The following is a 14,084-nucleotide window of genomic DNA, read 5'->3' as shown; positions in this document are numbered from 1 at the left end:
CTGCCGACGACATCATCCGCTGCTGGCAACATCATCCGCTGCTGTCAATATCCTATGAAGCATTGCGTTGATAGCAATGCGTGCGCTAACATACAAGTAGAATCCTCGTGCGATAATTATCATAATAATCAGATTGAACAGATCTTTTGCCTCCGCTCTAATAATAGTTTTAAGAATGTGAATTAATAGATACCAAAATAAAAGGTGATAGCTTTGTTGTTTTCCTTATCGGCGCATTCCGTTTTCTTTGTTTTTTAACCAGCTATTTTCTCTATACACACAACAAAATTAAAGATTCCAATGCTAAGACTGGTAATCATAATAGTACTTGGACATTCTATTCTGCTATGGATTCTTTATTTGGTGACAAAGGCTGGGTCTCTCCTCCAGCTGTAGCAAGCAGCGAGGGGCCAGCTACACCAAGTACATCAATATCGTCATGTCCTTCACCACTCACATCACAATCTCCATCTATGGATAACTTTGAATGTCAGGATATCTCTTCCTGTAAACCCAAAAAAAGGAAAGTAGAAATAATCTTGGAGTCTTTCATAACAGATTTAAAAAATAATAAGGATCAGTTAAAAGAAGAAAGAAGAAAAGAATTATTGGAAAGAGAAGAGAAACGGCTAGAAAGATGGAAAATCAATAGAGCAGAAAGAAAACAGATGCACAAGGAAACCTCGGAAATTCAAAAGTCCCTTGTTAATGTTCTACAACAACTCGTAGGACAACAAAGTAATCCTAAGTAGAATACACGACAGTATGATTAAAATAACGTAAAAAAACTCCAAAATAATTACTAAGTCATTTTTTCATGAATTACGATTAATTTTAAGATTATTTTAACTATTAAATTAATTATTTTAAGTCATCATAACTTGCTGTTTTGTTTGGGATTTCAAATAACTTTTTAAATATAATCTTTTATGTAATACAATCTTAATGTAAATAACTTACTCTGATATTTTAACAGTATTTTCGCAGTATTAAATATTTTCTTGACATTATTTTCTTATTATTTTTTTATATGCATGTTTCTTTGTAAATCAATTCTATAAAGTTCCTATAAAGTAGAGTTCTTTGTATTTGTAGTTACTATTAATACTCGAAGTATCCAATTACAGAATATTTTATTTTTTTATGTATTAAAGATGTGCCAAAAATGTGTAATCAATAAGTATAAGTTAATTTATTCTTCTAAATGTAAGAAAACCATTGAGTAATGGTTTAAACCGTCCAAACTCGAATATAAAGTCTATTAAAATAAAATAAAAAACATATTTCTGTAAGTTTGTTACATTTATTTTTAAATAAATTGCTTCTGATATGTTGTGTAATTTTATTTTATTTTGATGTACATGTTGTGTTTAAGGAGAATTTTATTGTTTTTTTACAAAAATAAGATATAAGATACCATATACTTAGGAAATTAATTATATTTCTAATTAAACATTTAAGCGCAAAATTACAATATAAAATTAGGCTACAATTATATAACTTTCCAAACAGAAAAAACGGCAAAATTATTGTTCCAATTCTTTTTGGCGAAAAAGAATTATACAGGGTCTTCTTATAACCTAAGACTTATAATCAATTTTACAATATAGTATTAACTTACAAATTTATAATATAGTATTAACTTAATATTTATAATGCCCAACAACTGTTATCAAATTACGTATGATGTTAGTCTCTAGCCCACATTCTTAGTTCATACATAATTCTATTTCTTTTAATATTGCCTAATTCAACCCCAGCTTCTATATCAGGTACAGCATTTTCAGCATTTGAATATATCGCAACTGGAAACTCGTCATTTTGTAATATGCAGATGTTATGAAGAGTGCAACAAGCTAATATAGTTTCTGGTATCTTTTTTATATCAGTTAATGGTAAACAATCCAATAAAATACGAAATCGTATTTTTAATGCTGCAAAAGCTTGTTCTATGCGTATTCGAGTTGACGACAAGCAAAAATTGAAATTTTTTTGACGTGCTGTAAGATGACCATTATCCCTAAATGGAACCATCACATAGGGATGAATCGCATATGCAGAATCTGCTACAATGTGAGTGTCTAATGGAAAATACTCATTTGGTGCCTCAATGTAATGAGCGAGTGGAGAATTTCTAAATACTCTTGAATCATGTACTGAGCCAACAGGCCCTGCATAGCAATGAGTGAATAGGCGTTTTGCATCACATACAGCTTGCAAGTGAATTGCATGAAACTGTTTTCTACATATGTACGAAGCAGCATCTTTTGTTTTAGCTCTAATTTTGATATACGATCCATCAAGGGCTCCAATTACGTTAGGAAAACCTCTTGTTTTTGAAAATTCTTCAATAGTGCGATTTAGTACTTCACCTTTTGGCCATTGAATAAATCTTGGTGCCAGACAATGAACAGCATAGGTGACGCGCCTTATTACTCTAAATGCTGTTGCTTTTCCAACACCAAATTGAACATGTATGGATCTGTTAAAAGAAATGTGCTATATATTTTTAATAATTAAAAATTTTTATATAAGGTTTAATGAATTAAATCAAAATTAGAATTAAAATACCTCTAAAGGCTGACACAAGATATTGTTGTGCACTTAATTTATTCAATGTAACTACAACAAAAACATACATTTCGACTTACGGTTAGGACTCACTTCCTATCAATGTTTATAATTAGCGATATAAAAAAGAATGATCAATAATTAATAAATATACGCTTCATGGTTATAAAAATCGATATAAATTTAAAACAATGGTTACAATTTCACTTGGATATCATAACAAGCTGTGGATATGCTGCTTAGACTCTTATTTATAAAGTCGTGTCATAGCTTAAATATTAGTCCAATCAGTAGTTTACATTGATTATCGATTTTTATAACTATCAGGGGGATATATTTATTAATTATTGATCATTCATTTTATATCGTTAATTATAAACATTGATAGAGACCCTAACCATGAATTGAAATATATGTTTTTATTGTAGTTAAATGAACAAATAAATTGCACAACAATATCTTTTATGATGGCTTTTAAAGGCTCTTATAGACATTTTAGTTGTAATCTATATAGTTTTACAATAACACAACAAATATTAGTTTATAAGAATAAAAGCAAATACCTGTAAGAATCTGGTGTAGCTAAAAACCATAATGTTATCAACAGTTGTTTTCCTGGATGTATTGATTTTCTCCCCATTACATTGATTCTATATAAAGCTGGTCCAATCATATGTAAAATCATTTCATATGTCTCAGGAAACATCCTACTAGAAAAAGAGGTTAACTTCTTATGTAATAATTTGACAATATTAAATATCGTTTGCAACTTACTTGAAATGTTCTTTGAATTGTTGTCGTGAATATCCTGATACAACTCGTTAAACGTAATCTGTTAACTTTTCACGAGGAACATTCACTCCTCTCGTATGTCCAATCATAAGAATAGCATATAAAGTTGAAATATCAGTTTCTTCGGTTTCTTCATCAAATGAATTTTCAAGTGAATCACAACTGCTTGAAAAATATAAATCTTCTTTTGTAAAAAAAAAAGATGTAACACTAATTATTGAATGCATTTGTAATTTAGTCAATTTTAAATTGTCGTCCATGTTCATCAATGCATGAATTCACTGCGAATCCGTTCCGTTACTAAAATCGCATAGAGTGTATTGGAGAAATGGAACGTACTCTGCACTCCATGCCATGCATTAAATACTCATGCGCTTCATCCAAGAAACGGAACGCACCCTAGTGATTTCGTCGGAGTTCGAGCTTTGCTTTAGGATCCCCTTAAGGCAAGTATGCTTTCGTGAGAATTTCGCATTTAAATGTATTTGCGCGCGCTGTGTTTCACGGCATCCGTCGCGATCACGAGTTTCCTTTCTTTACCGAGCGCCATCTTTCGTTTTTCATCGCGCGCCACCTTCTCGTTTTCACCGCGCGCCCCCTCCTTTTCGTTTCCGTTATTATTATGTGTGTGCTGTGTCTTTGTATGTCCGTCGAGATCTCGTGCGGCCTGCTCGCATCGATAGCTATTCTTTACAATAAAACTCTTTTATATCTCCAAGTGCTAACCGACTTGTTGTTCTTCCACCCAGCCCACAACGTCATCAGTCGACTAAAAAGTCGCGCACAGACTCTAAGATTTTTATGAAGTGGAACCTATTTAACGTATAAAACTTTGTATACATGATGAAACCGTATATATGACTGAATGACTGACTGACTGACTGACTGACTGAATATAGACTGTGAAAGTAATAACGAATAGACTGCGAAAATGGCTGACTGATTAATGCCCGATTTCTTCACTTCCAGATAAGTTGCGGACAACCTTATCCAGGAGATATCTCCATTGTATTCTGGGAGATATCTTTCGGATAAAGTTATCTAGAGGTGAAGAATTTGGGCATAAGAAACAGAACCGGACACGGAATAAGAACAAAAAAGTAATGAGAGCGTGTCTCGCAGTGTCACGGTTTATATAGATAGTTTCGGAGGGTGGTTGTCTGATAGGACGTGGTTGGAAAATCGGGGATTTGGGTTGGAAGGATTTTTTTGCTTTTGATAGGAGATTTGTTTTTCGTGTTCCTACTAGCTAACTATTTCCAAAATTTGCTCTGCCCGCACTGCAAGTTTCAATCCCTTGAGAACTTATTGGTGATACGTCATTACCTTCTCTAGATTTTCAGATCTATGGTCACGAATTGGCGAGTTTAGTTTAAGCTTTTCTTTCTGAAGAGAGGGGGTATTTCACTCATCGTTCCTTCCGAACGACCCAGCAACGACAATTCAAAAACTCACATTCTCCTTTTTTTTTCTTCTCTCCGATTTCTCTATTCTTAAATACTAGGAAACGTGCGTTTCCTCGTCTAGACAGTATTTGCTCCAAATTTTATGATCGTCAGTAAAAAATTAAAATCTACTCCTGTCGGGGTGATCCCGATTGACCACGGCTCGATTGGACACCACCAATCACAGCGACCGGTGCTTAGGAGCTTTGTAGTCTCAAGCGCTGTGAGTGGCTCGTGTCCAATTGAGCCCTGTCCAACTGGGTGCCACCCCTCCTATCATGCTATATTTATTTTATTGCTTCCTGTTGTTGACGAGAAAACACCCTTCAACGATGTTACGTATTAGGAAATGCGACTTTCTATTTACTCAGAATCCCCGATTTGCATTTAAATATTATTCACTGAGACTGAACGTGCTTAAACCGAACTTTCTCGACATGGTTTGTAATACTGTTATAAATTTTATTACCGTAAGTCGGGCGATTCTGATGGGTATTTGTATCTTTGCCATCTTTCCAAAATCGTTGGGAAGGTTTTCAACGACACATTTCTTAAATATTGTCACGCTCGCCGACCTGTGACCGTTAAAGCTCACAATTTCTTCTCGCGCCTTCTCCCAGCGATCACCTTGTTAAGTGTTCGCAAAACGAGGAAATCGTAGAGTCCTCCCGGACGTAACAATATTATAAAAATGTATTTAACACTATTCAGATGGATTTATTAGATCGCATTTAGACCCAACATTATCAGAATTTGGATTTACGTTAACCTTAGCACACTCCAACAGTTCAATAATTGTGCTAATCAACGTAGGTCGAGCAAATATGCTGTGTTCTTTTGTGTCGTACGTGTTGTATCCTGTAGTAAAGTGGAACGAAGTGATATGTGTCATAACGAGAAAACGTCTTCTCTTGTCTATCAATGTAGCTTTGAGTAGTGTATAGAAGTTATTGCAATGGGTTAATTTGAATTTCCGTATGTTATATTGCTTTGTAGTAAGTACTTGATAGCCCATAGATGATGATACATTCTGTTTCACCCATAATGCGCATGATGTTCTATTTAACCTTGTTTACATTTGATGAACTACAAAGATAACATATGCATTATTCATGAAATGGAAAGCACCCATAGTTAACAGGAAAACATTATTTGATAATAATTCTGTAAATATACATGGTGACCAACGAGAAATAAAACTAAATGATTATTTTTTCGTAACAAGTAGGCCGAAGAAAATGAATCAAACGCGACTTTGTGGAGAAAACTTATCAATTTTATTATCTCATCATATATATGAAAAAGATGTGTAATTATTTAACAATTGAAACATTACAAAGAAAGGGGCAAAAATATACTTGCGCACATGAGTCAATGATGTCACGTCCAGGCATGTCTCGTGTTCAAGTGGCATCCGATACGGATCGTGCACTCGTCAATTGCGTAAACAGAAATAACTCTCTCTTATAAACAATAAGAATCTTAATAATAGAAGTCAAGCATAATGCTGGGTTCCCACAAGACATGAACCACGAACGTAAACATAGGCGTCAGCAGAATTTTTTTATGGTGGAGGAGGCGGAGACATGAATCACAAAGTACACAAGCATGTATTTTTTGTAATATTTTAATTGTTAAATAACTATTATATTATATATATACATTGTGACCGTGTTTTCAATCGACGTGACAATTTCGTCGATTTTCTATGATCGCAATTCGACAGCCAATGACTCTACTTTCATTTTCTAATTCGGTAGCTACTCACTGAATTTCCGCGAATTCTTTCGAAATGTAAGTTGGGCACCAGGCACGAATGAGCGTGCCGCTCTTTGTTACTCTATTCAATCTCGACTAAGTATTCTGGACAATTTTACAAAACAAATAGGCAATTATTATTAAGATCTCTCTAATACGACGGACTACAACCGACCGCTCTGGCATTAGGCAAATAGGGTTTGGAGTCAGAAAATACTGGAAGTGACGAGCCACGGGGTCCCTAATTTGACAAATGGTTTACTTAATCGGCCCTTTTCAGGGCTAAAATGATGCGCAAAAGTCTGATCAGCAACCTCCTCGCGGTACGTATCGGGTAATGCTAATGCTGGCGGTATTCGTTAAAAATGCCCGAATAACTTCAAAATGGCATTACTCGATCAAAAAAAATCGTAGAGACTCGAATTTTTTTTCAAATTGTTTGTTGAAAAGTGCACTTTAAAAGTGCATCAAATTATATACTACGTATATAGTCTTCTAAAATGCGCGTCAAAATGATTCTTCGATCTTCAAATGCAAACTCTACTAAACTATCGCAGTAATATCACGAGCAAAAATTGACAGGCAGTTTGACAAATTGATGCTTTTTTTTATCTTAGAATGATCTTATGTAATGCTGATTGACATATTAAAATTCTGTAAATAATTAATTTTTATTGCGAAAAACATTATTTCGGTCGTGAGTCAAACACGGATCTCTTACATTCCGTGTGAGCATTCTAAGAGATCCGGATTCGATTAATATTTTTCGCAATAACAATTAATTATTTACAGATTTTATTATGTCACTCAGCATTATTAAAATCGTTTTAAGATGCAAAAAAACATCTAATTGATAAATTGCTAGTCAATTAACTCATGATATTACTGCGGTAGTTCGCGTTTCAAGACTGAATAACTATTATTCTTAATTATGAATAATTCACAATAAATTATATTATTATTACAAGAATAACTTTACGTACCTTTAATTTAAAAAAATATATTGTGCGCATTAACTTCTACATATTAGTCATAAAACATTTTGTCGAAGTTATTAGCTCCAATTCAAGACGACATGTCATTAAAATTATCGTAGTTAAAAAACATTCAATAAATACCTTGGGACCTAATGTAAAGACATAATATTGCAAGGATAGTTACGTTTATAGTTGATTATAATCTGTAATAATACACACGAATAAAAAAAATGCAACGAGAAGCAAGCAAGCTAATCTAGATTATCTGTGTGTTTATTCTGTCACTCAGTACTTGTTAGTTGATGTGTACGTATTTCATCCTTCAATATAAGCACCTTACATAGTAATTCTCACAAAGTTTCTAGAGGATTTGTAAAAAACTATTTCTGAAATTCTTATAAAAGGTATTAATATACGTTTGTGTCTTGTGCAGCAAGAATTAATTCAAACTACTTAGCGACGACCTGGAAACTATGACGAAAACGCTACAGACTGCATTGACACCAATAATAATTTTCGGCTCGTTCTTCGGTTTGGGTTTGTTCGAATATCCTCTTGGACATTCTAGGCCGTACATCTCTTGCTTATACGTTTTGGGCATATGGAGCTTTCTTACGTACTTCGTTTATTATCCAATATACAACTCTTTCTTTCAAATGTTTCAAATTGCGTCCGATTGGATGATGTTCGTAGTAATAATCACCGCGATTACATTGACACCTGTTAGCTTCTTTTATTTCAAGGTAAAAGTTTTATATGTACTCATAATCCCCAATATTAAAGTTTCTTCACTTTTTTTCATCATTTTTTCCATTGACAGCATTAAAGGCGTCTTGATCTCACAGTTATGAGCAAATACAAATAATCCCACACAATCACAAGAAAATGGGTTTTAGTCAAATTGCTTCAAATTTTAATATCTTTCAACTCATGTCAAGCCGCGATTAAAAGTCCTCATAGGCACAAATCTCTTAATACCTTAGACTTTCTCCAGGACCTTCGGAAAATCATCACATCTTGTATATACGAAAAAATAATCAAAATAAGTCTTTTTTATTAACATTAGTTATGAGTATTGTATAATACATCATAGATGTACACTGAATACATATATGTCACAGAAAAATCTGTCGGACGTAAGATCATGAAAAAAGTATTATATTTTGTAATGTTTCGTAAAATACTATTATAGTATAAAACATCCTGCAAAAAAGTGTTATTTTATTTATTAATTCCAAGAAGCGTGTTATGATTTCCAGACTCACAAAAATCAATAAGCACACTATACTGTGAGAAGCAAGAAAATTTATATAAATCACGTATCTCAAAGAAATGAAACACCCATTACGTTCAAGTCGTTTATTTTGCGTAATTCTGAGAATAAGCACAAAACTAAAATTACAAACATACCATTTATACATATACAAGTATGATAAAAAAGACTTATTTCGACTTTTTGTACTTATTCATATAAAACATGAAAACTCTGTAGATCCTAGAGCAAAAAAAGTAAGACATTTGAAGGTTTGTGTCCTTGATCAATTTTAGTCGGCTTGACATGAGCTACTCATTAAGAACTAAAATTTAAAGCCATTTGACAGACACCCGTTGTTCATAAGATTTGTGCGAAGTAATATATAAAAAGTTTTGGATAAATTAATTTTTATGTTTATATCATTATTTATTGTAACATCAAAAATTGTTTAGTAAAACTAATGTTTGTGTTTATATTACTCTCCCATATTAGTTTTCAACGTAAAATTTTTTAATTTTATTTTTCGACTAATCCTCATATTTTTTTATCTGTCACGTTTTCTATATATACTACTCAACAAAATTAAAGGATCACTTGTTCCACCTTGCAAAAATAGGTAAACTTCGAGATAGAATAACTTCGTCAAAAATCATCGTATCGAGATTTTTAAAAAAGCATTTTAAAGCTTGAAATCTCTACTTTTCAAAGCTGCACTTTAAAAAATCGTATTACTCATATTTCATAAAGTTGCACAAACATTAGTAAAGATGCATCAAATCTCAAAATTTTTTACGAAATTTTCACAATTGCGGTTTATAGCTTTCGAAAGAGTGAATTTTTACCTTTAATTTGCTTTTTTGTTGAGATCTGTACGATTTTTTTTCACCGAGTTATTCAACGTTGAAACAAAAACGATCCTTTTTGTTTCGACGTTGAATAACTCGGTGAAAAAAAATCGTATAAAGCTTCATAAAAAAAAATTGAAGGTAAAGATTCACTCTTTCGAAAGCTGTAAACCACAATTGTGCACAATTTTTACTTGGCTAAGTGAAATTTCGCAAATTTCGTAAAAAATTTTGAGATTTAATGCATCTTTATTTTTGTTTGTGTAACTTTATAGAATATAAAGTAATACGGTTTTTTTAAGTACAGGTTTGAAAAGTAGAGATTTTAAGCTTTAAAATGCTATTTTCAAAATCTCGATACAATGATTTTTGACGAAGCTATTCTATCTCGAAATTTGCCTATTTTTGCAGGGTGGAACACCCCAAAAAAAATATTCTACCGATAAGCGGGGAATTACTCTTAGCATTTCCTCTAAGCAAAAAATCTTAAATGAATCAGGCGCGTGTATTTATAACACGTATTCATCTATGAAAATAAGGACACAACAGGAGCTACGATCAAAAATAAATTCCTCTATAGAAAATTCTATTATAATAACTCGAATAGCCTTTTGAAATAAAAGAATATGCAAGATACTTCTTGTACATCCTTTTATTTCAAAAGGCTATTCAAATTATTATAATAGAATTTTGTATACAGGAATTTATTTTTGATCGTAGTTCATGTTTCCTCAGTGCTATCCTAGCTACACATTATTGTATACATATATATGTAACTCAAGAAGATTTCTATATTGAAAGGATTATTATTCTCTATAAACGAGAGTATTTTTTGGATTACGTAAAAATGACTTCCTCTAATAAGCACATGACAATCAGGTATATAACATACAGAAAAATATAATTCTATTGCCAAGAAAAGTAATTATTCATTTTATTTTTCTTCTTTTAAGTAACGGTTACTTTCAATAAAGAATATTTTCTTGCTAGTAGTTTTAAAATGTATTCATCCCGTTTTAGAAATACTCGATATCATATACTCAAAATAAGAATTTATTCTCTTTTGAAGTATATTATAAAATTTTATCGAAGAAAAGTCAGATTTGATTAACTTGAATATTTAATAATATATTGATATAAGAAAATTTATTTGATCAGAAAAATTTGGTATATTTCTTTCAGTTCTATACAACAGATTTAGGAAAAGTGAAACATAGTTTAGAAACAAGAAATTTTTTTCTTGTTTGAAGTAATTCATTTTTTCAATTTAAATAAATATTTATTTTGGAACCAAATTGTGCATGCAACATGACTTTTATATTGTTCCACAATAGTGTTTTTTCATATAATATTTATCTTAATTATTTTGAATTAATAAATACCAGCGTGTTATTTCGTTTCTATGTAACCTCATCAAATATTAATAATATGAAACTGTCACCATGAAATTAAGAATGGTTACAGTAGGAAGTATACCGTTGGCAATGACTCGATCACAAGCGTACGATTAGCTCAGCGTAAATGTATTAGACTTGCCGTTCTAGGGATCGTAGGTTCAAATCTTACCAGCACCGGCGATGCAATGCGTTTTTCAATAATTAATTGTAGTTAATAAGACGGAATATAAGTATACGAAACAGTAAAAATATAAATTAAATTGGAAAAATAAAAAGCAATAATAACAAAAGAATTATTTTTTTCATTAAGATATTACCATAATTTTCTTATTACAAGTAAATATGATATTTAATTCAAGCAGAGATTCTTCTATTATTAAGAGGATTGCAATCTTAAAGCCAACCTGTTATGGGTAAACGAAATTCCTCTACTTTGGAGAGTATCCTCTCGAGATCATATATAAATAGAAAATCCTCTGACATTAATACGGAATCGCTAAATAGCAGAATATTTTTTTTGGGTGAACATGTGATCCTTTAATTTTGTTGAGCAGTATATTAACAATTGCAATAATAATTTTTATTCAAATATAACTTCCTTTTGCGTCACATAATAAATCAATATGATTTTTTTAAAGGAACTGAAAATTTGTTTGCATGAACTTTCCATAGTGGACGACACAATGGAAGCAGTCGGTTCTCCAAAGAAATACCAACGTTTGCGTAAATGGATAATTCGAATAATAATAGGATATATTGTATACATGTTTTATATATTTACATATTGTATAGTTTACTCACTATTTAATGTTTTTTATGTTAATGACAATGCTTTTGTTACTATATGTAAGGATTTTTTGTATCGTTATGCAGACTTTGTACATGTCTTAAATGCTCTAATTTGGGGAACAATCCTTGGGTTAGTATCTTTCTTTCGTAAGCTATTTTTCATTGATAGTGTACGTCACAATGTTGACAGCCAGTGTGAAAATATTTGTAAATTATTTAAGTACTAATTTTATATAACATTTTATCAGTATTAGCACTGAAATTATAAAGAATGTATATAAAATAACCTAAATAGGAAAATGATAAAAGTTTATTTTATTATACAAACATGGTATAGTAAATACAAAATGTTATAATACATAAAAACGAATAACCAAGTCCTAATTTAGCTGATTTCGATTATGTATTGACGCAATGATAGTATATGTGTATAATGTATATATATTAATTTTAATAAAAAACATAACCAAATTTCTTTCATTCATTTCAGATACGTAAGCTTTAGTTTTCATCAAGTCAATAATAGTTTACATGTGCTCTATTCTGATCTTTTGGAAAATAATGCAGAATATAGAAGAAAAAACAGATCCATTTTAGTATGTCAACGGATAACAGAAACTGAGGAACGCAAGCAGTATATATACATTATAATGTAATTTTTTTAAAAATATTTCACACATGCGCGCGCATGTAGGTACACAAAGTGAATCAATTTACCTTTCACATTCCAATATCCCAAAAAGTACAAAAAATTTGAAAAAGTATTTTCTAAAGTACAACAGTTCGAGGGTGGCACATTTTGATCACCTTATTTTTAGTTTAAGTCACAATTATATTGTCCTTTAAATCGAATTTTACGATAATAATAATATTTTGCCTCGGTGGTCTAAAGACTTAGGACGCTCGCACGGAATGTATTGAGATAAGAAATCCAGGTTTGGTTCCCGGCCGAGGTAATACTTTTCGCAATAAAAATTCATTATTTACAGATTTTAATATGTTATTCAACATTATTAAGATCGTTTCAAAGATGTGAATAAGCATCAAATATTTCTTAAATTTTGATAGTTAATTTAACTCGTGATATTGCTGCGGTAATATAGCTGAGTTAGCGTTTTCAAGATCGAAAAATTGTTCCGGCGCGCGTTTCTGGCGACTACATATGTAGAATATAAATTCGCACAAGAATCATACAAGCATTTAAGATCCAGCTAGATCGCTTAAGGCTTTGATTTTTGTAGTATGTAATAATATTTTATTTATTGTTAATACTTCTCTTACATGCTTTATGATTTGATTAATTATAACCGTTACGATTTCTTTATAGGCACGTGCACTCACAACTATGCCTTATATCTTGCAAACTAAACAAAGTATTCAAAATACCAATGTTACTTCAAATGTTATGGTACTTCTTAAGGGCTATAATTGCGTGGTTCCATACTGTATATCTGGTACTTTTACACAGAGGACAAATAACATGGGCATCAACATCTATTATCGTTTCGTTAGAAACATTATTTACTTTAATTGCGTCCAGCATCTTATTTCTCACATTAAACTATGTATGTCAAACTGTTTACTATAAGGTATAGTAAAATTAAAACATTATTAATTATTTATATATAGAATTATATGTAACTAAAATTATAAGCACAAGCAACAATTTTGCAACATTAAAGTTACACATATTAAAGTTTTCTTTCAAATGACACAATCTTATGGGTGTAAAATATTGAATTTTATTAAAAATTTTCATATTGTATAAAAACAACTTTAGATAAACGAGACAGTAGCAGTTCTTCACAAATTGTCCAATTACAATCTCGATGAGGAGCTACGTGATCTGGTAAATAATGACAAAATTTTACGTAGAATTTTAATTAATATATACGTATATATATATATATATAATTTTATTAACGTTCATAGAAGTTCGGGCATGTGCATAAATCTCATCGAATGATTATGTAAAAAATTGGGGAATAATATAAAAACAATTGTGTTATTTGTTTTTGTTATTTAATTTTCGTCAAGCATCCATTTTTTTGTTTTTTATAATTAAAACAGAAATTGTGTTATTTTTGTTTATACGCGTTAAGACATTAGGATACTTATTCAAACATGCTAACGCCATAGATAGGATGAGCTAAGAAGTTTTATAAATTATTTTTTATTTTATATGCAAAAGCGAATATTTGTAATTTATTAATCTTGTAATTCACTATCAGTGTCTACAAAATAAACACTATGCA

At 31.2% G+C, this 14,084-nt stretch overlaps 1 protein-coding gene across 1 annotated transcript; it reads right to left on the bottom strand.

Annotated features, from left to right (window-relative positions):
* Window positions 1-1,689: 1,689 nt before the first annotated feature.
* On the bottom strand, window positions 1,690-3,211 carry LOC108762205 (putative nuclease HARBI1). Its single transcript, XM_018509108.1, has 2 exons — window positions 3,135-3,211; window positions 1,690-2,482 (listed from the first exon to the last, which is right to left on the bottom strand). Exons 1-2 carry the CDS (start codon window positions 3,209-3,211, stop codon window positions 1,690-1,692), a joined length of 870 nt encoding a protein of 289 aa, XP_018364610.1.
* Window positions 3,212-14,084: the final 10,873 nt, after the last annotated feature.

The sequence above is a fragment of the Trachymyrmex cornetzi genome, unplaced genomic scaffold, assembly GCF_001594075.2.
Source record: "Trachymyrmex cornetzi isolate Tcor2-1 unplaced genomic scaffold, Tcor1.1 scaffold280, whole genome shotgun sequence".
In the NCBI taxonomy this organism is placed as follows: Eukaryota; Metazoa; Arthropoda; class Insecta; order Hymenoptera; family Formicidae; genus Trachymyrmex; species Trachymyrmex cornetzi.
This window is presented reverse-complemented; position numbering and strand designations above follow the sequence as displayed.